Source organism: Symphalangus syndactylus, chromosome 17 (genome assembly GCF_028878055.3).
Source record: "Symphalangus syndactylus isolate Jambi chromosome 17, NHGRI_mSymSyn1-v2.1_pri, whole genome shotgun sequence".
In the NCBI taxonomy this organism is placed as follows: Eukaryota; Metazoa; Chordata; class Mammalia; order Primates; family Hylobatidae; genus Symphalangus; species Symphalangus syndactylus.
Genome location: NC_072439.2, coordinates 52,961,000 through 52,988,934, shown reverse-complemented (window position 1 = coordinate 52,988,934; position 27,935 = coordinate 52,961,000). Strand labels below are relative to the sequence as shown.

At 39.7% G+C, this 27,935-nt stretch overlaps 1 protein-coding gene across 9 annotated transcripts in view; it reads right to left on the bottom strand.

The window, feature by feature from the left end:
• MED12L (mediator complex subunit 12L) overlaps positions 1-27,935 on the bottom strand; it is a 344,195-nt gene that overhangs the window by 293,014 nt on the left and 23,246 nt on the right. For all 9 annotated transcript variants that reach the window (XM_055250839.2, XM_063620247.1, XM_063620245.1 and 6 more), the window contains exons 3-5: positions 19,810-19,914; positions 13,296-13,487; positions 8,314-8,473 (exon numbers count right to left, since the gene is read on the bottom strand). In XM_055250839.2, coding sequence (XP_055106814.2) covers positions 8,314-8,473; positions 13,296-13,487; positions 19,810-19,914 — 457 coding nt within the window. The remainder of the gene's footprint in view (positions 1-8,313; positions 8,474-13,295; positions 13,488-19,809; positions 19,915-27,935) is intronic.

Here is a 27,935-nt window from a genome sequence, read left to right as displayed (position 1 = left end):
CAGAGCAGTGCCCCAGGCAGTTTAACCACGAAGCATTTTAAGCTTCTTTGAATCTATCTGTTCCCCCAAAAAAGACCTCATGCGCATGATATGTCTTGTCACTTTTCACCATATTGAATACCCAAAAATTCCTAGGCAGAATTAAGGCTGCTCATCTTGCAAGCAGTTTCATATTTCTTTTTCTGGTTTCCATGGCACCCTGGACTTTGCTTTGCTCCTCCTGTTCCCCATAGCACCCATGAGAACAAGAGTTCTGACTCTTCAGATGCTGCTCAGAGCCACCAGTCCTGCAGCCTGCTTCCTGCCAGCGTCTTTCCACCTAGAGATGCTTGTTGCCTCCAGTGGCCCAGACCCACACCACACACAGATCACCAGCAGCTATCACCCCACAGTGAGGAGTGAGAAGCAGCCGCTCTAGTGGCAGGAGCCTGGGCAGGGATCCAGCTCCATCTAGGCCAGCAAGTTACTTAACTTCTCTGAGACTCAGGTCCCTCATACACAAAATGGAATAATGAAACCTACATTGCAAGGTTACAGATAAAGTCTGCAAAGTTCCCAACAGAGCAACACAGGATAATCAATAAATACTGGCTGGTAAGAGCAGTTCTAAGTAGCAGTTGTCGCATATTATCAATGGTCTACATTTACTGTGTGCCAGTCACTGTTTTAAACACATTAAAGGTATTGATTCATTTCATTCTTAAAAAGTACTATCAGGCCAGGTGTGGTAGCTCACGCCTGTAATCCTAGCACTTTGGGAGGCCAAGGTGGACGGATCACCTGAGGTCAGGAGTTCAAGACCAGCCTGGCCAACATGGTGAAACCCCGTCTCTACAAAAATTAGACGAGCACGATGGCAGGTGCCTGTAATCCCAGCTACTTGGGAGGCTGAGGCGGGAGAACTGCTTGAACCCAAGAGGCGGAGGTTGGCGTGAGCCGAGATCACACCAATGCCCTCCAGCCTGGGCGACAGAGGAGACTCCATCTCAAATAAAAATAAATAAATAAATAAATAAGTACTGTCAATTATCCTCATTTTTTACAGACAAGAAACTGAGGGAAAGAATCATAATAATAATAGTAATAGTAAACCCTTCCATGGCTTTTCATCATGCACCAGAGGGAACTCACATATCGCACTCTGGCAAACAAACCTTCACACAGGCTTTCATCACCTCCCCACTGGTAACTGACGCTCAAGCTGAAGTTAAATGCTGGAGGTGCAACAAGTCAAACTTTTTGATAACCTATTTCTCTGCAGACATCATCCTTCTGTCAGAAATGTCCTTCCCTGAACAACAGCCCACTCCAGCTGTGTCCTCCTAGGAAACGCCTCTTCTTGCAAAAGTATACACCTAAGTCACTTCCTCTGTGAATCTCCTGGATGTTCCCAGTTCCCTCAGTGGCTTATTCCTTAAGACTTCCTCTGTATTTTCTTCCTGTCACTATGAAGTCTTCCTTCTCTAATATTTGATTATTTGGATGCATGTCCCCTACTCATACTAGACGGCAGTGATTACACTGTCACACTTTTGTCCTCACTGACCAGCGGTGTCCAGCACAGGCCTGGAGCCAAGTTTGCACATTTATGCTGAGGGGTTCTGCACACCACCTGCACATCACCATCCTCAGCCATGAAATGAGAATAACATATCTCTTTCACAGGCTATCTGAATAATAAGTCATAAAATGGACAAAACATACATAGAACCCAGCAAACATTTACTAATGAAATGGGGAACACTGTATCACTGCACACCAGAAGAACCCTGGCAGAGAGCCAATAGACCTGGTGAGGGACTGACCATTTTCAAACAGGCCAAAAAAAAAAAAAAAAAAAACCCACAACAGCAAGGGGATGGGGCATTCCCAAAGCCAACAAGCTTCTCCAAACAACCTAGATCATTTCCCAGCACACATTGGGAGCTGACTCAACCTTGAAATGCAGTGAGCACCGTATCCCTGCTTATCACAATACCGGGGATTCCGTAAGTGCTTAAGAAATGCTAACTGTTAACAGTGACAGCAATAACAGCAATAAATGCTGTAGTTATTATTAGTTGATTCAGCAACAATAAGACTCCTCATGGGGAAAATTCCTACAAATAAATGTACAAAATTCTGTTATTTACCATAAAGTCATATTTCCTAATCTGTTCAAAGACTTCAATTGCATAACTCAATGTGAGTTTCACTTTTTCATTTTTAAGTATTAGCTAGCCTGTTTTAAATAATTTTCTCTGGTGAGCTCAAAATATTTAAGGCAGCTGAACAACCTTGTTCTCTTAAAAATGAAACTTAATTCAACTCTAAAAATATCTGAAACCGAACATGCATTATTTCTGGCGTACTCTCCCTGAAGTAGCAACATCAACTATTTCATGACATTTTCTAAACATCGTGTCCACCTAAACCTTTTTTTTTTCAGGTCTCACAAAGACTAAGAATTACAAACTCTTCTTTCAGGCTTCCCTAATTCTCCTCTATTTAAAATCTCTGTCTTGATGTTCAGATTTGTCCAAGTCAAATATTTCATTACCCACTTTGAAGTTACACGTGAGACCTCACTCAGAAACCCAAGGCGCTTCTCACTCCTCTCACTTTTGTGTATACACTGTACTGGGTACATCTTTGCTGACTGCAAGCTCCCCAGGGCACCAACCCATTTAATCTACATTTGAGATCTGTAACTCTCTGCATAACGACAGTGAGGATCTCTGTATTGCTCCTTGTTGCTGCGAGCCCACTTAACTTTGGGAAAAGTTCCCTTCAATAAAATCAAACAGCAGTGCTTTATAGCTCTGCTCCAATGCTGAAAGTAGGAACTGAAAATAAAACACATGTTTCTATTACAAAGGAATAAAAGTCATTTCTACTGAAAACACTTTACAAATCCTAAGAACAATCATCAAGACAACGGAAGTCATAAAACCAATGCCAGAAAAGGGTGACACTTGATAGTCAATCTTGTCCCAAACGTGCTGAATGATTCTTTTTGCTATCAACGCCAGAACACAGAACCTATTACTAGAAGTTAATCTTCTGAAGTGTATGTGATTTAATCCAATTCAACACATATATATGTGTGTACTCGCTTGGCTGTATCCCTTGCTAGGAGTGTGAAACTTGCTACATTACATTATGGCTATGTCTACACAGCCAAATGCTTTCAAATATACTGTATAATTTGCTTTTAAAAGTTGAAAAAGTTGCTGAAGACAAAGGAGAATGTCATCAGAGGTATCAGGTGTAACAAAGTGATAGTAAAACAAGATTAGATATTTGAAAAACATGCTCTTTTCATATAGTATAAATAGAATCCTGCGTTTTCAATTAAAATACATATAAGAATATAGATAAAGGAACTGTATATTTACATAGGTAAATTACTAATTACAAAAGGTAGAATAGTAACTTTGCAGGAGAAAAATCCAATAGACACCACCTTAACCAAATCATCAAAGTTACCACCACCAGTATTGGGATATGATATACTGACACATTCACAGCATCACCTCCAGGCTATTCCAAGCAAAGGTATGTAACTTAAATCTATTAATGAGAAACTGGAGAAAGGAAAAATCGATGCACAGTCTACAAAATAACTGGTGTGCCTCCTTCAAAAATATCAAGGTCAAAAGAAAATGGCTAAGAATTGTTCTAGATTAAAGACAACTAAAAAAACATGACAAAGGCAACACAGACACTGGATTGAATCAAGGTTGAAAAGACTGATGTCTGGAGAAGCTAAGGACTTTGCATTAAATCACCTCATCTCTTAGTGGCAGCACTGATAAAAGTAAAACCCAAAGCTCCCTCTGAGATGCTAGACCTGGGAACTAAGGGGTAAACTCCTGAAATTCATACATTTTAAAAATATTTCTCTTTGGCCGGGCGCGGTGGCTCACGCTTGTAATCCCAGCACTTTGGGAGGCCGAGGCGGGCGGATCATGAGGTCAGGATATTGAGACCACGGTGAAACCCCGTCTCTACTAAAAAAATACAAAAAAATTAGCCAGGCGTGGTGGCGGGCGCCTGTAGTCCCAGCTACTCAGAGAGGCTGAGGCAGGAGAATGGCGTGAACCCGGGAGGCGGAGCTTGCAGTGAGCCGAGATCACACCACTGCACTCCAGCCTGGGTGACAGAGCGAGACTCCGTCTCAAAAAAAAAAAAAAAAAAAAAAAAATATATATATATATATATATATATATATATTTCTCATTTTAGCCTTTGGCCTGTCTTAGTTCAAAGCCTGGATACTCTAACATAAGAATTATTATTATAGGCACTTGATCTTCATGGAGTTAATATTCACAATTTTAAATACACATTAATAATCATAAAAACCTATGAACTGCAATATACTGTAAATCAACTGGATCAAAAAAACAGAATCGTATGTTATCTGGCTTACAGAGGAAGAAAAAATACAGCTAGTGACTAAAGCTAGTAATCTGTCCATTATGGGTATGCAAAAAATAAAAGTTTTAACTTTTTGGTGGGGAGAAAAATAACCCTCCAAAAGTCCAACCAGCCATAGGGATAAGGAAATTAATGGTAAAACTAATGAATCCAACAAGTCCCTAACGTTCTTAAGTAGAAACTGGAACTATACTTCCCTCCACATAGTAGGGGAAATCATGTGGTCCTGGTGAAACACTCATATCTGGGATTTCCCAGAAATTACATAACCTTTCCAAATTATCAGGATCTATCAAACTGTTTTTTGGTTTGTTTGTTTGTTTTTTGAGGGAGAGGGTCTCTCTCTGTTGCCCAGGCTGGAGTGCAGTGGCTCAATCCCAGCTCACTGCAGCCTCAACTTCCTGGGCTCAAGCTATCCCCTCACCTCAGCCTCCTGAGTAGCTGGGAATACAGGTGTGCACCACCACACCTTACTAATTTTTTTGGTGGGGAGGGTTGGAGAGACAAAGTCTCACTATGTTGCCTAGATTGGTCTTAAACTTCTGGGCTCAAGCGATCTTCCTGCCCTGGTCTCCTAAAGTGGTGGGATTATAGGCATGAGCCACCACGCCTGGCTTGAACTCTTACTTGCTCTAAAATTGTTTTAAGTTTCAGTTGTAAAAATCATTCCTGCATTTCCTTTTTGCATTTTTGTAGCAGTCAAAGTCAGATTAAACTGAACATCAAGAAAAGCACTGACAAGAACATGTTACCAAAAAAATATATATGAAGAGAACATAAGGAATGGAGTAGTCTCTCCGATATAGCTGGTGATAATGAAAGATTCAAGGATTATCAATCGGGAGAAATTTTTTTAAATACATACATACACAGATGCAGAAATATGTAATCACATCACACACACACACAAACATAAATGTTTCAAGCCTAATTATTCATTTATTTTAAAAATTACTGACCACCTTGTGTATGCCAAGTACTGTCTTCAGAGACTCAGCACTGAACAAATCTAGCAAAGTGGAGTGCAGTGGATGTAGACAGATTATAAAAAAATTAATATAAAATATAACATCTGATGGTGTTAAGAACAATGAAGAAAAATAAAGCAGAATAAGAAGACAGTAACAGGGAGATATTTTGGCAGCAGTGGTCGGAGAAGGCTTTTCTTAGGAAGCGCGTCTGGGCAGAGACCACAGTGGAGCAAGGGGGCAGGCCCATGTGCACCCACAGGTGAAGGAAGAGCCGCGCCCACAGGTCAGCACGGCTCTGAGTTTGGAATGTGCAGGCAGGTCGCTGGCGTCGCTGAGTTACACAATCTGAGTGGGACAAGGGGCCATGCAAGAATTCTGGGCATAAGGGTGGCGTAATTTCTGCCCTAACAGGATCATTCTGGCTACAAAGTGGAAAGCTGACATTAGAGGAACAAAAACAAAAACAAGAAGATTGGCTAAAACCCTGCAATAGACAGGCAAAGGGGGTGGTGGTTTGGCCAGAGTAATAGCAGTGGACACAGAGGACCAAGTTTTCAGATTCTGGTTTTATTTTGAAGGTAAAGATGACAAGATTGTTGGCGGACTGAATGTAGGGTTTTGAGAGAAAGATAAATACCAGGAATGACAATTTGGCTCTTACCCTTACCCAGCCAATAACTACACATAACATTTACTAGGAAGAAATGTCAGGAAGAAACAAGTTAAGGGATGGCAAGAAATCAAGACTTTGATTTGATATACATTATGTTTCAGATGCTGATTCAGACACTTCAGATGTCATCAAAGTGAAGGTGGCTAGTAAGCAATTGGATATCCAGGTCCTGGGGAGAAGTATTAATAAATCCAATGGAGACTGGCTGGGCAGTGGCTCACCCTGTAATCCCAGTACTCTGGGTGGTGCAGGTGAGAGGATCACTTGAGCCCAGGCTTTCCAAAAAAGCCTGGGCAACACAGTGAGACCCTGTCTCTACAAAACATCAAAGAATTAGCCAGGCATGGTGACACACGCCTATAGTCCCAGAAACTTGAGAGGCTGAGGCAGGAAGATCACTTCAGCCCAGGAGTTTGAGGAAGCTGTGAGTTGTGATCAGGCCACTGCACTCCAACATGGGTGACTAAGACCCCCTCCACCTCTAAAAATAAATAAATAAGCTAATCCAGTGGACATACATACACACACACACACACAAATGTAGATATATGAAGAAATATGTGTGTGTGAAGGCTGAATGAATGAAACTTCAAAAAGGATAACAGAGGAGAAGGGAGAAGAGAAACTTGAACATCATGTTCTATCTACTTCAGCACCATTTGAAAATTTTGTAATGAAAATGTTATTACTTTAGTAATAAAAAGGGGCACTTCTTTTGTATTCCCTCAAATAAAATGCTGATAGGGGGAATAAACTCAGAGAAATATAAAGATAATAGAAGACCACTGTGAAAACAGCACTAAGAGGCCATCACTGTTAACTTGTGGATTACTACCTTCCAGGATTTTTTCCTGGGCATTTCTGGGCATTTCTTTTCTAAAATACAGTTTCTTTTTGCTTATTTCTTTTAACATGTATAGGATGATGCCGAACTCAAAGATGGCAGCCACAGAATTCAGACCATGTTTTTGTTTTTAAGTGTTCATGCTTTTACAGTGTGCTCCAATCACACCACTCCCCACCACTTTATACCCCAACTCATTTATCCAGGGCACCACCTGGCATCTGAAGACGTCTGTACTTTCTGTCCCTCCTCCTCAGAGATTTGTGATTGGACTCTCCCTTACAAAACCATAAGCTGTTTTCATTTCATAGAGAATTATTTATAAACCCAATCTCTAAATGGTCATATTTATATATAATTCTTTACGTACATTTCTAGTTTAGCATCACATCTTCTACAAAGCATGTTTTAGCACCACCTCAAGAAGTCATGGTCTAGAAACCAACATAGTGGGGACTCTGACTCAAAATACTGACCATGGTCAGCATACTGGACACTGGGGACTTGGTGAGAATAAGACCAACATTCCTGCCCTTACAGGCCTTACATTTTAGTGTATGTGAGGTGGGGCACAGAGTGACAGGTACAAATATTTTAAACATAATTTCAGATATTGAGATGGACATTGAATAAAATAATAACATGTGAGAACATAACCAGAAGTAGAGGGAAAGGAGAGAAAAAGAGGGAATGCAATTTAGGTAGGTGGCCAGAGAAAGCCTCCTGCAGAAATGACATTTAAGCCAAAGCTGCAGTGAAGAGATAGAAGCATGCAAATATCCCAGAGAAGACCAACCAAGTACAACAAACAAGAAACACAGAAGCCCTGAAAAGGGAAGGAGCTCTGCTCAGCATATTAGGGAGACAGAAGGAAGGCACTGTGGGTGGAACATCACAGGAAGTGGGGGAGCTGGGGGTGGGGGCATCAGCGATGACTTCACTGGCCACAGTAAAGAATCTGGATCTGTATTCCCACTGTAATAAAAAATTGCTGTAAATTTATAAATAGAAATACAATATATCATTTAGGCTTGGAGATTAGTATAGTAGTTATGCAGAGAATACAATGTAAGGAGCAAAAGTAACAGCAGAGAAAGCTGCTAGAAGGCTGTGACTCCATCCAGTTAAGAGACGTCGGTGGCTTGGACCAGCATTTCAACAGCTGTGGTGATGAAAAGTGTTCAGATTCAGGATATATTTTGGCAGTAATATCAACAGCCCTTGCTAATGGAGTCAGGATTCTGAGACTGAGTGAACTAGGAACAGCTGCCCTATCCATACCCGAGTGAATCAGTCTCACCACAGACCTTCTCAACACTCACCATGCTGGGCTGTATCCAGAGGGTGCAGGCAACAATTACTTGCAAAATCAATAATGAAATGTATTGTATTCTCCCACTTACCCAAATTCGGATCAGGAGCCTGACGTTTCTTAATTTTAGCTTCAGATATAGCAGAATAATAGGCACAAGTCATCTTGATCAGCCACGTTGCTCGAACCATTGGCACAGAATATTTAGCTAAATATGCAAAAACATCCTCTTTTTTACTAAGGATAGGAACCTAAAAAGAAACAACATAGTATATTTATAATAATCACATACTGTGTTCATCACTAGATAAACCTAAATAAAGGGGAAGCAAAAGAAAGAGTCTGTAAGTTACCTGCTGGCCCTAAGAAAGTATATCCTTGATGAATTTTCAAATAGTACATGTAGTTTTTGTTTTTTTAAAGGAACATTTTAAGCCAATTTTCATTAAGAAAAAAATAATCAAAACTAGGTGTAGCACAATATAAAAGTTTCATTAGTTGTGCTTTCCATTTTTTTTAAATAAATGATTTTCAAATTCTCAGATGCTGAAAGCTACTCATCAACAGAGCAAGGAAAAATAATTTCATGACAGTCCTCCAAAGAATTTATCTCAAAATTGGAAGGGATAGACCAAGTGAAAATTGTCCCTACTCTATATTTTATCCAGGACCTTTTTTTGTGTGTGTACAAAGCTTTCTGATTAAAATTTCATAAGAGTAACAATTTCCAGAAAGCTTCTAAAAGTGACATTAGTACAAAATTTAAAAGAGAGGCTACAATGATGGATCAGTGAATCTGCCTAATAAACAATGAGCCAGAAATAGCTAGGTAATTAATTTACTGGTTGAAATTAGGCACTTGAGGCAGTTAATTATGTCTTCCAGACCACAAAGGTACTATTTAGCAAATTAGTATCCCAATGTACACTGAAGGGTTTGAAAGAGTTAATTCATTCTTCTAGTATCCCTCATAAATATCCTAAGAATAGCCCATTCATCTATATCATCTATTCAAGTTTATGAATATAAAGGAAGAAAAACAGTGAACAAAGACTATATTAGCCACGATGCAGCAGGATGAGAGCAATGAGACTGAGGGCCAAGGACATGCCCCACGCCAGCCATGACCCCCTCTGTACTCCACTCCCGAATGAAGCCTGTTTAGATAAGCCCTTCATTCCTGGGATCCTCATTTATGAACCGTGTTATTAACATCAACCCTGTCCACCTCACAGGGTAGTTATAAGGATAAAGCAAAACAATTACATGAATCAAAATTATAACGATTATTTTCTTGTCAGTTCCAAGGATTTCTCCACGCCAACCAAAGTGCTTTCAGGCCATGGATGTGACCCTTTCTTAGAGGATCCTGAACATCACTACTATAAATAACAAGAGCCCTGGTCTCTCTGTCCCAAACTCTTACTTGATTTTGTGAAAATCAAGGCTTCAAACCAGCTAACTGATTCATATAGCATGGCATTTTTCTCTTAACCAAATCCTCACTCATACAGTAGATATCTGTGCACTGACGTGTCAAAAATTTGACTATTCACACACTTGGTACAAAGTGCGATCCTAGAATAATTCTTTTTAAGAGCTCATTCTTTTAGTATGTGGCCCTTAAAAACAAGCAAACTATTTCACCTGGTCTTGCCAAAGAACCATAAAGCTTTTCAATGCTGAAGGAAAAGCTGCCTGGGTTGCACATTAAGATGCAACATATAGGCCCTGAATGGTGGCTCAGGACTATAATACCAGCACTTTGGGAAACAGAAGCAGGTGGATCACTTGAGCCTAGAAGTTTGAGACCAGCCTGGGCAGCATGGCAAAACCTTACTAAAAATATAAAAATCAGGCGAGTGTGGTGGCACACATCTGTAGCCCCAGCTACTCAGGAGGCTGAGGTGGGAGAATCGCTTGAGCCTGGGAGGTGGAGGTTGCAGTGAGCCAAGATCACGCCACTGCACTCCAGTCTGGGCAATACAGCAAGATCACGTCTCAAGGAAAAAAAAAAAAAGGATGCAGTATATCCACATACATATTTTATGGGCAAATGAAGACACATTAGGTCATGTACAGTTCCTGCCTTGGGTGCTGACTTCAGAACACAGACCCCATGACAGAGGCAATTACACTGCACCCAACACAACTAAACGCAAGATAAAAGTCATATAAGCCAAAGCTAGAAGGCTTCCTCTCTGCAGACAGATACTAAATTTTATCTCCTTTAGACAAAAAAGATACAATTTAACAGGAACATTTCCTGAAAATTAGGCTTACAAGGCACATCTCTCATGGAGCACAAGGCTCTCGGTTTACTGGCCATCATTTAAGTCAGGGACAGGAAAAGCACAGAGTTCAATATTCAGTTCAAGACCCGAGTTGCTGCTTTTCACTAGAATGTACAGTGTGGTGTCAGTGAGTTAAATTTTCATTGTCAAGGTGAGACTGTCTCTCATTCAGACATGCCAAAAGGTTATATAGGTCAAGGCCTAAAACATAAACGAGTGCAAGTTAGCATCTCCACAAGAGTCACTACTAGTAGTTATCTTTCATAGATGCCTAAAGGATTTCCTTTGATACAATTGGGGAAAGAGGGGAAAAAATAAAACATCTGAACTTGTGAAATGTTTAGACAAGACAGCAAACAAAACTCAGCACAGATCTTACATTAACAGCACAATGCAAACCTCTACCTCACTGTCTCCGTACTAGCAGAACCTCATGAGAACTGGCTGATGCAAATCAAGACTTCAGAATTAAGAACATATGTGAAAGAAGTTACTCAATTAAGAAAGTAGACCGACCAGACACATATTAATAATTTTGTGAAATCTACAGTTGGGCCAACTCAAAAAGAAAAATATGTTTATACTGACTAAAGTACTGACTTCCTCACCTTGTTGCATTACATGTTTTTCAGTTAAGAATCCATCTGATTTTAAATGATAGCTAAAACTTGGCAATCACAGCGCAGTTGTCTGGTTCTAAATCAAGCTACAGCTGCATCTAAGTACAGAGAAAATTAAGACACCTAGCATGTGCTGGTTTTCAATCCACAGAAGGGTGTCCTATCACCTTTCTCCTTGGATGCATATTATCACTGCATCCTCTGTTTGATAAGCAAGGGTAAAGGCAAAAGAAAATTTCACAGACCACAGTAATCAAAGTCACCTGAAGGAAACAGGTGAAAGTTAATGAACTGTTCAAGACCTGGAAGAATATCCCTAGATGCCAGAAGTCTCCTTTTCCAAATCGATCTACAATTGTGATTGAGTTAAAAGGTCCTTTACAAGCCTCTCTGTGGATAATGCCTTGGCGCGCTGCGAAGCTTCACAGTAGCAGAAAACCAAGTCCTGAAACATGATCCATACAGGAAACTATTATGAACTCAAGATAAGATTTCAAAGATGACTCAGGATCTTAGCAGGTAAACCCAGGCTTTCTACCTGAAGCCATCGCACAGATGAATACCAAAAATTAAAGAAGTATTTGAACTCTCTATTATGAAGAACATGCAGAGAATGCATTGCTTTACCCCATTCTAAAAGAGATTTCACCATCTCAAGAAGATGATATGCTGAGGAGGGAAGGGGAAGGATTCTTGAAATGCCCAAGAAATGAATACTTCAAGGTATATTTAATTATTTTATAAAGAAAACATCTTCAAGTTTGTAAAGAATTAACATCAGGGCTTACCTGAGGAACACCTGACTTGGCCAGAGGCAGCTCCTAATAAAGAAAGAATAACGGCTAATACACCGCACCATGATTCAACTTCCTCCTACAAGAGGAGAAACCACTACTTCCCCAGAGCAAGGGCATCAACTCCTCAAGAGTAGCAAATCCAAAATATGCACTCTAAAAACTTATGAAAAAAGAAAACCTAAATGGAAAGATGTCAGGCTGGCAATATGGAAAGTATGAATTGTTAGTCAAAAGCCATCAAATATTGAAGGATGCCCTATGACTTACATGGCCTTCAGGTACAATTCATGGGCCACAGTGGGACCACAAAGTAAATATTCACCACTGGAAAAGAAGTCATACATGGTTCAGCCGGGATTGAGACAGTGGTACTAACTGAATGGTAAGAGGTGGTTATGCTGACTGTTACACTCTTCCAAGATTTCAGTTGCCTTTCACCACTGAAATCTATGCAAGGCAATACAATGTTATGACATTAAGGCAAAATAAAGCCAATGGAAGCTACAGACACTATTTTCAAAGAGTTGCTTTGGAAAATAGGCAAATATACAAAAGAGCTCCCCTATAAACTGGGCCTATACCAAGCTGGTAAGGAAAACTTAATACAGGCACTCCTAACACTAAAGGGCCTTAGGAGAGATAAGAAAAGACCCCTGGGATTATTTCAAAGTTGTGCAAGAAATCAGAGATCCGGACTATGAGTGAGGTTTCTAGTTTCTTATATAAATTTCAAGAGGTATCTTATATTGTTTGGACCACAAGATTGTTGAATCTATGTATTATTTCCCACTTGAGAAAAATGACCAAAGGCAAAGATTTTAAAAGAACCTCCCACATCCCCTCCCCTATAAAAAAAGCTAGAAGCTATGAATAAACCTGCCCATTTTGTTCTAAAAATTTTTCAAAGAACAAGCACACACAGAATCACAATCTTTATCTCGCTTGGTAGGAAGGAGACAGCTTGAAGCATTTGGATGGGTACTTTTAAAGACAAGAAAATAACCTCAAAGCAAGAATCTTTTTAACAAATCTTGGACATCTTGGCCTAAGAAAACTGGAAATGTAATTTTTTTTTTAAATGAAGTCTTCTTGCCTGTTCTCAATTTTAAAATCTTGTCTACCTAAAATCCACATAAACAGCTTGATATGCAGAATGTTTAGCGATTTATAGATGTCCTAGGCACCACACGCAATCAAAATAAAGGGGAAAACAGCATGGAGTAACACGCACCTGGGACCACAAACCTGCCAATGGGCTTGCAGTCTCAAAAAGAATTGGGAAAAACAAATATATACTTGAATATTATCCCAAACAGCTGATTATAAGACCATAACTAAAACAATGTAAGAAACATTTGATACCTTTTTTGCCAAAATAGAAAGTGGCTTATTTCCTGCTAAGTCAGAAAACCAACTATGAATTGCACTCTGGGATCGAGCAGTAACCAGCCAATAATTATCTTTAGCATTAACTTGTGGTTTCTTCTTTCCCGTGTCCTGGAAAGTGTTAAGCTTCAGTTTCTCAGCTAATATGCTGCTAAAATAAGCTCCAATCTGTGGAAAGAAGATAAAAAAAGGGAAAGTTAAGACAATAAGCAAGTAGCTTAGTAGTACTATACATTAGTATTTTTCTTTATTGTTTCAACTGAAAATCTGCATACACCCCATCAGAAAATAAATTGGGTATTTAAGCCTTTGAAGCCAAGAGATGTGATTTCCTTACATTAACTACGATACACAGCACCTTTATACCACTATTCACAAGTAGTTCGGCGGAGGGGGGCAAGGAGAGCCTTTGGAAATCTCTGCTAAGATGAAATTAATTACATCCTGAATAAATTTCAGTAGAATGGATTCTGCTTTAATCCTTCAGCTGCTCTTTCTCCTTTCTAATACTACACACCCGTCAGGAGAGAATGCTTTCCCCAAGAGGAGAAAACCTAGTAATCACTCGGTAATCATTCTTTTTCTTGTTTCATCTTAATAGCACTTATTTTTGGAAAGGAAACTTGGTATTTACACTCAATGCTTTTAAACAAAGAGTCTAGAGAAATTTAATTTATTTAAATGGCAAATTACAAAAGGTTCAATTAAATTTGGTATTCAACATTTTTCATTGGGCTGCCAATTTCAAAACTACAATGTTTCAAGAGAAAGCTAGTATTACCTGCTCTGAATGAGACAAAGTGGCAAAGAAAGCTACTATGAATTACTGTATCATTTTCATATTAATCAAATTAAAGACGGACAAGGAAAAAAGAAAGGAACAGGAAAGAAGTAACAAGAAGGCAGAGAACAAAGTAATATCTAAAAATTTTGTGAATCTCACTGGGTATGGTGGCTCACGCCTGTAATCACGGCACTTTGGGAAGCCAAGGCAGGCGGATCACCTGAGGTCAAGAGTTCGAGACCAGCCTGGCCAACACGGTGAAACCGCGTCTCTACTAAAAAAAAAAAAAAAAAATACAAAATTAGCCTGGCATGCACTTATAATCCCAGCTACTCAGGAGGCTGAGGCATGAGAATCACTTGAACCTGGGAGCCAGAGGTTGCAGTGAGCCAAGATCACACCACTGCACTCCAGCCTGGATGACAGAGTAAGAGTCCATCTCAAAAAAAAAAAATAAAAGTAAAAAATAAATTCAGTGAATCTATAGAAAATCTGTTGGAATTTCTTCAAGAATCCTATCAAAGCATCACATTTCAGACTCTGGGAGTTCTTTAATGATGCAGTTAATTTCTGATAAATACCCCCAGTGAAGTTAGCAAAAAGTGGCAACCATGACTAAAATAAAATACTTACCCTGTTGAAGCAAAATAAGAATCACCACCTTAGTTAATGAGTCAATAAACAATTAGTCCATAGGTTGAAACACAGTTGTAAGCCATTAGCCAAATTCATCTATAGGGTGAAAAGCCTGACATTCTTTGATCTTTGTGATTGATGTAATGACAAGAAGTCTGGTTCTGGTGTGTTAATGTAATACAATAATAAAAATTAGAATAAGTAGAAAAGGAGTATGTCTTTTTTTTAATACAAACCACTGCAGTTTGTGATTTCTTTTAAAGCAAATATTTGCAGGATGTCCAAACAGTGAATAAATTAAGTGCAAAAATATAGGAAAACCAGCTGTTTGGAAATAAGCAGCCAGTAGCAGCCAATTGTTTAATTTTAAATTTCTCAATCGCTATTTGGTCTTTGCACCAAAAGCACAAAACACCTACAACTGCAGATTGCTATACATTCAAAAGGTCTCTTATTTGCAATTATGTTTAAGTATTTAATAATAATAAGCAGAGCTCTAAAAATGAAAAAAGTAGTCTGAGCAATCTATTTTATAATTATATTCTCCTATATACTTAATGATAGCAATGGAACACAGTGACTGCATGTTTATGTATTAATTCCTGCTAACAAGCCCTTGTAAACAAATGCATACTGTTAACAGTCAAAATTCCCAAGAAAGCAAAAGACTAGAAAATACACATTAGGGCTCCATAAAAGGTCAAAACATGATTATAACATTTAATTGCAATAGCAATATATATTATTCAGAAATCAATCCATAAATACAATAAAAAGTAAAGAGCCGCCTCATTCCCAAGTCCCAATGCCTACCTCCAAGTAAACAATTTGATTCATTTCTTATGTGTCCTTCCATTGTTTCCTTATGTGGATACAGGTGAGTAAACACACATCTGTTATTTTTCTCTTCCTTGTATGTATAGCTCATTATGCACACTTAGTAAATGAGACCCTTCCTTATCTGTATACAGAAAGCTTCTTCATTTTTATAGACACATAACAATGTACTGTGTGGATATACATTTAATCAAGCTACCATTAATGGACATTTACAGCATTTTTTCCAAAATGTTGCTATTACAAATCACACTAAAATGAGTAGCCTTTCACATTTGTTATTTCATACATAGTCAGCTAGAGCTTTAGGATAGACTTCCAGAATTCAGACTATATAATTCTGCAATTTTAATAAGCATTGCCAAATTGCCCTCTAAAAGGTTTATACAATTGTGTACTCCCACAAACAAGGTATAAGAGGTAAGGTGTTTTTTTTTTTTTTGTTTTTGTTTTTGTTTTTGTTTTTGTTTTGAGACAGAGTCTCACTCTGTTATCCAGGCTAGAATGCGCTGGAGTGATTTTCGGCTCACTGCAACCTCTGCCTCCTGAGATCAAGCTATTCTCCTGCCTCAGCCTCTCAGAGTAGCTGGGATTACGGGTGCCCACCACCACACCCAGCTAATTTTTTTTTTTCCAGTAGAGACAGGGTTTCACTATGTTGGCCACGCTGGTCTCGAACTCCTGACTTCAGGTGATCCACCCGCCTCAGCCCCCCAAAGTGCTGGGATTACAGGTGTGAGCCACCAGACACGGCCAGAAATAAGGTTAAATTTAACATTTGTTTCCATCCATCCAAAGCTATTTTCAAAAATAATTCATTTGATAAGAATGTGGGGAAAAAATTTAGGAGTTACATTATAATTCATGTATTTCATATTTATAAAATCAAATTCCCCTCAGAAGTCTTGGGTCCTTGAGTAAATCTCACAGAAAGAGTGGTAGCGGAAGTGTAATAGATGTTATTTCCATTTACTCAGTTATTTAAATTGACATAAAACTTTATACTACTGAACAATTTAGCAGTTCATATCAAGAGACATAAAGCATTCATACTTTCTGTTATGAGACTAAATTGTACATCCTCAAAATTCATCCTCAAGCCTTAACCCTCAATGTGACTATATTTGGAGATAGGGCCTTAAGGAGGTAATTAAGGTTAAATAAGGTGATAGGACCGGGCCTTAATCCAGCAGGACTTCATAAGAAGAGACACCACGGAGGAACACACAAGGAGAAAAGACCATGTGAAGACATAGTGAGAAGGTGGCCATCTGCAAGCCAAGGAGAGACGCATCTGGAGACATCAGACCTGCTGACACCTTATCTTGGACTTCCAGCCTTCAGACGATGAGAAAATAAATTTCTGTTGTTTAAGACACCCAGTCTGAAGTATTTTGTTATAGCAGCCCTAGTAGATTAATACACCCTTTAACCAAGTAGTAATACAATTCAGGGAATTTATCCTAAAGAACAAAAGCTATACTTTCAAGTATGACTACAGTTTCTTTATAAATAACCATGAGAAATTGGCCACAAACTAACTGCTGTATATAGAGGTTTCAGTCAATTACAGCACATACATCATGGAATGTTATCTAGCCATGAATTATTATTCATATGACTACTTCAGCCATAACGAAAAGTGCATACAAAATAATGTTTCAATTTTTTAAAGTAGATCAATTAAGAAAGATGATAAGGCTCTGAGGCCGGGCACAGTGGCTCACATCTGTAATCCCGGCACTTTGGGAGGCCAAGGCAGGCAGATCACTTAAGGTGAGGAGTTCGAGACCATCCTGGCCAACATGGTGAAACCCTGTCTCTACAAAAATACAAAAATGAGCCAGATGTGGAGGCAGGTGTGGCCAGCTACTCGGGAGGCTGAGGCACGAGAATGGCTTGAACCTGAAAGGCAGAGGTTGCAGTGAGCGAAGATTGCGCCACTGCACTCCAGCCTGGGTGACGGAGCAAGACTCCACCTTGTAGATCTGGTTTGGGAGCGAAGAACATAAACCTGGAATACGTCTCAAAAAAAAAAAAAAAAAGTTCTGGAGATGGATGGTGACAATGGTTGATGTTTGCAACAACGATGCAAATGTACTTAATGCCCAAGAACTGTACACTTAAAAGTGGTTAAATGGTAAATGTTATGTATGGTTTATCATGATTTTTAAAAAGGATCACAAATTACATATACATAATTGTGGTTGTAACGTAAAAAATTGTACCAAGATTGAAAAAAGACAAAACTGAAAACATTGTGTTTAGTCAATAGGACTATCTGCAGAAAATGTTTCTATGTTCTTTCACACTGCTTAAGTAATACTTCAGTTGATAGTTTAACAAATTGTCAATTATTTATATATTTGTGTGCACATAAAGAGAGATCTGGAATGATACACAAACCATTAACATGTTTCTCTGGAGAAGGGAAAGGAAACAGAAATTCACCTGCATGTCTGATTTCTTTTCATTTGTATGTATGCTTTTAATTTCACAAAAGTATTTTAATATCCAACTCAAAATATATGAAAAAAAATCAAACCCTAAAAGATTACAAATAGAAACACAAACAATTCTATTTCTATTCCTTTTTTTTTTTTTGAGATGGAGTCTAGCTTTGTCACCCAGGCTGGAGTGCAGCGGCACAATCTTGGCTCACTGCAACCTCCGCCTCCTGGGTTCAAGCGATTCTCCTGCCTCAGCCTCCCAAGTAGCTGGGATTACAGGCGCCCACCACCACACCCAGCTAATTTTTATATTTTTAGTAGAGACAGGGTTTCACCCTGTTGGCTGGGCTGGTCTCAAACTCCTCCTGCCTCGGCTTCCCCAAGTGCTGGGATTACAAGTGTGCGCCACCACACCTAGCCTATATTCCTAATTGATAAGATAAACACACAGAAAAAGACATTTAATTTAAAAAAAAAAAATTTGAGCACAACATTCTGAGTATATACTTTTAATGAAAGTTAGTCTAAGGGCAAAAAGTATTGTAGAAAAATTCTACATTTATTCAGTGGTTTTGTTGTTGGAGTGGCAATGAAGTATTTTATTCTGGAACTTTTTTATGTGTGTTGTAAGGTAGAATAAATGAATAAATATATTGATATTATTAAGAGCTAGGGTTCTCACTTTGGGAGAAGGGAGACCTAAAAACGGAATACGAAAAAGCAGGGGAAATACCCTGCGGCATTGGGCTACAAATGGTAATGACAGGTAGGTAGAAAAAATATGTATCTATGAGTCCCATCTCTGTCCACTGAGAAAGCCTAGGAAGAATGACACTCCAGTAGCACTAAGCATCCAGATCTGGTTTGGGAAAGAACAAGATAAACTTGGAATATGTTTTGGTGCCAAAAGTAAGGAGGTGCTCAAAGGATGACAAGGACATGTAACCAACAGCCAGGTTAGCAGGGCCCCTACTGGGAGAACATGAACCAATTTGAGCATCAAAAAGAAAAATGAAGGTACGGATTATAACACGTCAAATTAAAAGAAAAAAAAAAATCCAAAGAGACAAAAAAAACCTCAGTTTAAAAGAAAGCACTTCTTTTAATAAAAGAATGCCAAGTAAAACATGCGTAGGGAATAATTAGAAAACCTGCATTTTGCAATCACCAGCAAAATAAATCATTCAGCAGGAGTCATCAAGTGATGCTAAAATAACAGGATGAAATTTTATTGAAGAATAGGATATTTATATCTTCTCAAATTATCACCTTGTAGACCTTACTAAGAGGTAGAGAGGACTACCTTTCCAATGCAGGGGGAAGGTAGACACCACCCGGACCAAGCGATCAAACTATAGCCAATAGTAGGGCAAACTGGCATTGTATGTCTCCTAGTATGATGCAATGTAGTCTTCTTACCAAAAATACCTAACCTGGATCCTGTCATGAGAAAACAATCAGAAAAATCTAGAATATAGCACTAGTATGTCAGACAACTGACCTGGGCTCTTCTAGAATAGCAGTCATAAAAGCCTTTTTAAAAAAAGGCACAAAAGGGGAGGAGAGAGAGGCAGAGAGCTGTACTGTACTAAATTAAAAGATGTGACAACGAAATGCAATGTATGATCCCTGATTGGATCCTGGGGCAGGACAGTATACAGGGTATTTGGGGGAAATCTGAATATGGATTGTGGCTTAAATAACACTAATTTATCAACAGTGATTATTAAGGGTGTCACATATACACACTTTTTCAGGAGTTTGAGGAAACAAATAACATTACCTTTGATGGGTTAATTACAATGTTTCTGGCTGAGCCATGTTCATCTCCAGTGAAGGCTGGCTGATTATTGAAGCCTTGCTTTACATTCACAGCAGTAAGTTCATCCTGTTCAAGAGAAGGTATTGATTAAGCAGAAGGATGTAAAAGCTTCAACATAATCCAACATATTGCATCCTAAGTAATGGCTAAATTTGTTATACTCTGTAGAGGAGAATTCTTGAAAGGACAACAATCAAAGAAGGCAGAAATTGAAGTTTAAACACCAATACATAAATACTTAAATGTGTAGAGGGATGAAGCAAATGTTAACTGTTGACTCTAGGTGCAGAGTATATGGGTATTCATTATACTATTCTTTTTTTTTTTGGAGATGGAGTCTCGCTCTGTCGCCCAGCCTGGAGTGCAGTGGCGCAATCTCAGCTTACTGCAACCTCCACCTCCCGGGTTCAAGCCATTCTCCTGCCTCAGCCTCCCGAGTAGCTGGGATTACATACAGTTGCCTGCCACGATGCCCAGCTAATTTTTTATTTTTAGTAGAAATGGGATTTCACCATTTTGGCCAGGCTGGTCTCGAACTCCTGACCTCAAGTGATCCTCTGGCCTCAACCTCCCAAAGTGTTGGGATTACAGGTGTAAGCCACCCCATCCGGCCCATTATACTATTCTTTTAACTTTCCTGTAAGTTTAGATTTTTTTTAACTTATAAGTTAGAAAAAGAAAAAAATGAGCAAAAATCTCACAGAAATATAAAATGATAGGATTTTTTTAAGAATTGTTTCCAGGCCGGGTACGGTGGCTCACGCCTGTAATCGCAGCACTTTGGGAGGCCAAGGCAGGTGGATCACCTGAGTTTAGGAGTTCAAGACCAGCCTGGCCAACAAAGGGAGACCCCATCTCTACCAAAAACAAAAATTAGCTGGGCGTAGTGGCAGGTGCCTGTGATCCCAGCTACTCTGGAGGCTGAGGCAGGAAAATCGCTAGAACCTGGGAGGCGGAGGTTGAAGTGAGCCGAGATCGCACCACTGCACTCCAGCATGGGTGACAGAGTGAGACTCCATCTCAAAAAAAAAAAAAAAAAAATTGTTTCCAGAGAGCCCATAGTTTGACTCTCCATTCCTGGCCAACCCCTATGCACACACCTGTTTTATGATTAAGAAAGCTGGCTCACCAGCTTACCCAAGACAAATGGTAAATTAAAGACCGAAACACAAGGTTCCTAGGCACACGCCTTATGATTACAGCCACACAACATCACAACCTACAACTGAAGGGAAGTTTAGAGCTGCAATGTTTTCTCACGTATTTTGGCTCACTTGATCTTTGCCAACTCCAATTCCAAGGGAGACAGTAGGTATGTATCTTCATGCCCGTTGTACAGATGAGAAAAGTGTGCCTCACTAAGCTAGTGCAGCAACTGGACAAAGCCAGCATGGAAATACTATCTTCTAAATCCTAGACTAGGAAGAGAAATTTCCATGACACCATGCCACCAAAGAACAAATGCCACATGAAAATGTGGTCTAAAAATATGTGGCTACAACTCCTACTCTCCTTAAAAAGATCTCCTACTGGATAGATATAGGAATACTTTTCCAAGGTCACAACACATCAAAAATAACCCAAGGCTAAAAAAAAAAAAAAAAAAAACCTTCTTGCCCTACCCAGATTATCATTGAGTTATGGACTACATGGAACTACCTCAGAGTTCCTAAAATACAGACTTGAAAGAATAAGAGGGAGAGGTTTGAGTAAATGAAGCTACCTCCTGCTCCCCTCACTCCAAGCCAAGAAATAATCCTAGTAACAGTTGGAGTAATGGTAGCCACGGCACAAGAATAAGATACACTTACTCCTCTATGTAACTACTGCATGCATAAAATGAAAAACAGCAATTGATCAAAATCACTGCTATGATTAATCAAGAAGCTTAGAACAAAATAGTTTATGACATTTAAGCACCTGACTCTAAAAAGGTCACCCTGGCTGAGAACAGAGGTCTCCTGGAGACATGCCATGTAACTTTACTTAATTATGTGTGCTCTTACTAATGCCTTGGCGGGCCACTGTTTTGGCAAGTTTTCAAAAGACCCCTCTATAGAAAATTTCACTGTATGGTAATCAAGTCTCCTCCAAGCATAGAAGGTCACTGAAATCGTGATCCGCACAGAATATGAGCTACATGTACATTATCAGAAGATATCTCCAAACTGTTCCTACATTTTCAAATAAATTATGTGAAAATATAGAGCAAAACTACAGAATGCATATTTTAAGTCAGAAACGTTTCAGTCAACTTAAAGCAAATGTGCTACCAAAATTTCAGTAGTCTCTGAGTCTAAGAAAGTAGGAGTACCAGCAGTGAGCTCAGGGGAAAAGTAGGATGAGAAAACTGAATATTTATCTTTGATTTGCCATCAGAGTATTATAAGAAACATTGAGTAACAGCATATGTTTTTACTAAAAATACATTCTGGCCTAATCAAGAGGAATGTGTGAGATTTTAAGAACCAGATAGTTTAGTATTGCTTCACTTTTTGGTTTAAACTAACACCAGATCAGATAGCTGCTCATTGTATCCAACTGCTAATCGCTGGGACAAAGAGACACACCCACTCCTGAGTGTGTGCACAAACTCAGAATCCCCAGAAGGAAAAGAACATGTAACGATGGATACATATCTGTCATCTACCTCAGGTTTTCCTCAAACTAGGAGCCACACAGATATTATTGGGAGCCTTGAGTTCTGAGAAGTTTAAACTTTGAATTCTAAATTTCATAAAAATACATGTAGAATTTGACCACTTCTCATTACCACCACTGCATCATCTCATGCTTAGGCAATGCAATGGCTCCTGACTGGTCTCCTAGCTTCTCCCCTTGCTCCCTGAAGGCCACTTTGAACACAGCAGCCATAGGGAGCTTTTTAAAACTCAAGTGAGACCATGTCACTCCTGCTCAAAACGCTCCATTTTACTCAAAGTACAAGCAAAGGTCCTATGATGTCCTAAAAGTTCCTGTGTGATCTTAACCCCATTACCTTTCTGGCCTCATCCCTAACCACACTTCCCTTCACTAACACTGTCTAGTCTCCTTGCAGTTTCTCAAACATACCAGCCCAGCACTCTCTAATCAGGGATTTTGCACTGTCTGTTCCCTCTGCCTAACTGCTCTTTTTCCTGGTATCCACATGGTCAACGACCTGACCACCTTAACGTTTTGCTCAAATTTCACATTCTCAATGAGAAATGTGATGACTCTATTTAAAACTGGAACTGTCCACTCATTCCCTTTACCTCCCAGCATTCCTAATCCTTCAACAATCCATAGCATTTACCACCTAAAACACACTATAATTTACTTAGAATGTGTATTGGCTGTCTCCTCGACAAGAAGATAAGGTACGTAAAACTGGGGATCTTTATTTTGTTGACAAACGCAGGCCAAGCACAGAGTGCACAGATGCAGTGCCCAGCAAATAGCACACATCACAGGTGTTCAATAAATATTTGTTCAAAGAACAAATGAATGACATCCTATTCTGAACAATTAACATGAGCATATTCTGAGTCACTACCTCATGAATTTGGAGTTGTAATTTCATTTGTGTTTCTAACTAGCACTGCTTTGTCACCCAGAGTAAGGGCATTCACCCCATCAAACCCCACACACCATCCTGAAAACAAACATTGTATAACATCAATTTCCCTAGTGTGAAATGAAATTAATAGATAACTTACCTATACCAATATTTTTAAAATCAGTTATAATGCTCTCATTCTAAAAATTTTAAAAAGGAAAGTAACTTAAAATAGGCACTTCAACAGGAAACGCTCAGGCACTCTACAATGGACTCTCCCAACTGAAAGTGTGGTCCATGGCCCTGGAGCACTGGCATTACTTGCGAGCCTGTTAGAAAGGCAGAATCTCACTCCTCCCCCAGAGTCACAATCAGCCTCTTAGCAAATTCCCACATGATTCATGGACACATTAGACTTTGAAGAAGCAGGGACCTAGAAGGCAGAGAATTGCTTGAACCCGGGAGGCGGAGGTTGCACTGAGCAGGGATCGTGCCACTGCACTCCAGCCTGGGCAACACAGCGAGACTCTGTCTCAAAAAAAAAAAAAAGAAAGAAAAAGAAATTGTTAAATGTTTGTTTCTATTCCTAGTATTAGCATAACATAGTAACTACAAGATGCAAACTGATACAGGTGTGCTGTATTGCCATTTCAAATGATCAGGAAGAGCATAACATGAATTTTTTGAAACTGTGATACACTCTTGCTACAGTTTCAAACTAACAAAATAGTCTCCCAACATAGTAAGGGGCAACAGTTACATTCCTCAGAAACTCAGTGTATATTAAATGTATATTAAAATCATACAAAAAATACTTTGAGATCATACGTAAAACAGATTCCCATCTGAGATGGGAAAAAAACAGTTGAAAGTTTCAGTGACACATCTGAAAGTGCAGGGGACACAGGACAATTTTTCATGGAACCCACCCATCTGCACACTGAAGACAGCCCCACCCACTCAATGGTAGCAGCCACAACCAACTAACTCTTCTTCCCCGCCCAGATTTCCACAGCACTTCCAGTGAGAGCCACGGACCCACCAGAGGGATAGCTTTTATCTTTTAGAGCCCTATTCTGAAAAGGAGGTTCACAGGCTCTGCGTTTAAGAAACACTGAGCTCCATACTGAAGTGTCAGTCAAAATCTTGCTCATGCTGCAACACGACAACAATGGGGATGCTCTAATTCCAACTCACTAGGCCATCCTCTGGCTCGCATTTGTGGTTCCAGGTGGATACACGCTGGCACCAGCTAAGACTGACTGATGGAGATGCAGACAAGAGTGGGGACAGCACTGTGGGTAAGAGTCCAGGGTCTGCAATCGGACAGCTCGAATTTAAACCCCCTACTCCATTTAAGAGGGACTCTAAGCAAGCTCTGGGACCATTGCTGTGCCTCCGTTTCCTCAATTGTAAAACGGGGATAGTAATAGTTTCTACCACGTTATCTCCATAACCCAGTTCAAAAAAAAAACAAAGCCCAGAGAGAAACTAACTTGGCCAAGGTCACATAGTAGTGAAGAATTCCAAAAAGTCCATGCTCCCAACCATCAAACCATATAAAAATGGCTGGCAATTAGCATTGCTGCTATTGTTTGTATCACATTTTTGGTTCCAGAAAGTGATAACCTGAAGCTCCAGTTAGAAGAGATACAAAAAGCCTTCTTGGGAAATTAAAAAGACCCTTTTCTAAAAGCAGTGGCTCTCAAACTTTTACATCTATCAGAATCCTCTGAAGAACTTGCTAAAGCACAGCTGCTGGTCCCACCCACAGAGTTCCCACTTCAGTAGGTCAGGGGTGGTGCCTGAGAATCTGTATTTCTAACAACTTCCCAGGTGATGCTGATACAGAGACCATGCTAACATGAAGACTTGAGGTTTCTGCCTCTCTAGAAAACCAGGGTTTCCATGCCCAGTGCCAGTACAGGTCTCACCACCAGGAAGAAAATGGATGTCCCATCTTGGCTCAAGAGCAGGAGATCCCAAGAAGAAAAGTCCATTCAGAATTCTCTACCACGCCCCCTTCCTTCCCTCACTGTAAGGGCACAAACGCAAAGCTACATACACACACACACACACACACAGATCGAGGAAGGAACCAAGTGTATAAAGTTTTCACTTCACTCCTTTAACTTCCTATAGAACACTAGGGCCACAGAGCCAAAAAAGAAGCAGTCACTTCTGTGAGGTTTATTAGTACAAAACTTTAGGTCAGGGACCTAGAGAAACTAAGCGAAAGGAGGTAAAAATCCAGAGCATCACAACCAAAAAAATGCAACCCAATGGTCTATTTCCTGAAGTTTCTGAGAAGAGTTAACATTAATGACAAAAATCCAAAAGATAAGAATAAGATTCAAGTTCCAGAGTGTTAACTATTGTTGCTTAGACATTATTTCTCAAACTCCAGCAATGCGCCAATAGACCCCTTTTAGAGGAAAACCACAGCCTGAGGGAGTCCTTAGACCCCAAGTTTGGGAAACTGGGCTGGACATGGACATTTAATGGTATTAGGCAGCATTAAGAGATTCCAAACAACAGGTAATGTGTGTTACCTGAACTCAAAAAACAAACTTTTATGACACTGCTCTGAAGGCTTTTGTCAAGTCTAATCAGGCAAAAATAGAAAGAGGAGAGTCCAAATTTTGGAACAGCATGCCTCTAAAACCCCCAAGCCAGAATGTTTAAGGGACACAAATAGCTTCCTCTTGTACTAGCCCCAAACCTCTTCAAAGATGTCTTGAAATAACGGAGGGTAACAGCCACCAAAATTCTTATAATGCCTTTCCTTACAGAGATTTAAGCTTGTTCACTATATTCTAGCCAACGGTTCTTACAATAGAACTTCCAGCAACTACTCTGCCCATCTGCAAAGGTGAGGCAACTAAGATCCCAAAAACGTGAGGCACACACAACAGTCAGTCAAGATCTCTTTCCCAGGGTTGTGCTCTGGGAACCAGATCAACAGCACTGAACCTTTTAAAAGGACTCTTATTAAAGGTTGAACAACTTCCCATTGTACAACATGGAAAGTAAGAGAAAAAATAAAGCACTTTTAATAACTGTTGGAAAGCAGAAGAGACCGTGAATCCAGACATACTTTTAAATATGTTTAACATTAACAGCATCTAGGGCAAAATAGTTGTACACGCATGTCCAAGACCAAGTATTAACTAAGCCAAGAGACAATGCCAGCTGAGAATGTGAATTCCCAGTCCTCACCAAGCGGCCCAGAGTAGCAGTGCACCAAACCACTGTGCACATGGATTTCAACAGGTTAACAAAAAAGTAATCCAAACATAGAGAAAGGAGAACTCTCACAACTCTTGTCATGGTTTCGACTAAAATAACAAGCTTTAAAGCAATCTAGGGAGACAGGCACACAGAGAGAAACAGAAACCAAAGTCCAGAAAATAGTCCATGCTAATATGAAAGGCCTGTGTTCACTCTGTATTTTTGTATTCTACACTGATAACAAAAATCAGACCTTTGGCCCAGCGTGGTGGCTCACACCTGTAATCCCAGCACTTTGGGAGGCCGAGGCACGCAGATCACGAGAGGTCTGGAGATTGAGACCATCCTGGCTAACATGGTGAAACCCCATCTCTACTTAAAATACAAAAAAAAATGCCAGGCGTGGGGGCGGCCGCATGTAGTCCCAGCTACTCAGGGGGCAGGAGAATCACTTGAACCCGGGAGGCAGAGGTTGCAGTGAGCCGAGACTGAGCCACTGCACTCCAGCCTGGGCGACAGAGTGAGACTCCATCTCAAAAAAAAGAAAAAAAAATCAGACCTTCGATACTTTGGGTAACCTCCAAATGCATCCATAAATCTCATGCATTTACCTTGAACTTCACAGAATGATCTTATTTTTTGGATCACTTTCAAAGCAATCTTTTAATTTCAATGAAATGTTTCACTGGGAAAGTGAAAACATTTTGATGCTAGTCTGGGAATTTCTTAAGCTCTTTCGCACTCAAGAAAAAAAAATAAGCTCAGTTTAACACAGTTTTCAATGGCCATCTCAAAGTCAGATAATGCACACAAATACATACTACAGACACTCACAACCTCCTGAGCGTTACCATCTATCGCATAGAACATGCGCAGAAACTCCCAATTTTCTCCGTCCCCTAGTCACATCTAACAAACCAGTTCCATGACGGTTCAATGAATTGGGTAGAAATGTCCACCAGGGATGAGAATGCCACAGAAGTAGAAAAATATCCCTCTACGCGCTAGTCAGGAAGGCTGGGTTAGCTCAAGTCTTACTCAGAACAAACAAAAAACTTTTCATGGTTTTATAGCTATATTTCCTAGCCTTGTCCACCTCTACCCCGAAAGAACATTCTCTCAGACCCCCAAGGATGTCTGTAAACCCCAGTTTGGGAAACTGGGCTATGATAATCCCCATTACAGATACATGTAATTGTTACTAGGCAACACCTACGGTTAGCAGATATAAAAGACCCGGAAGATAAGGGAAGAATCTTTTACTCCTCATAACTCATTATTAACCAAACCTATCCACACTTCTCGCAAAACGTATCTC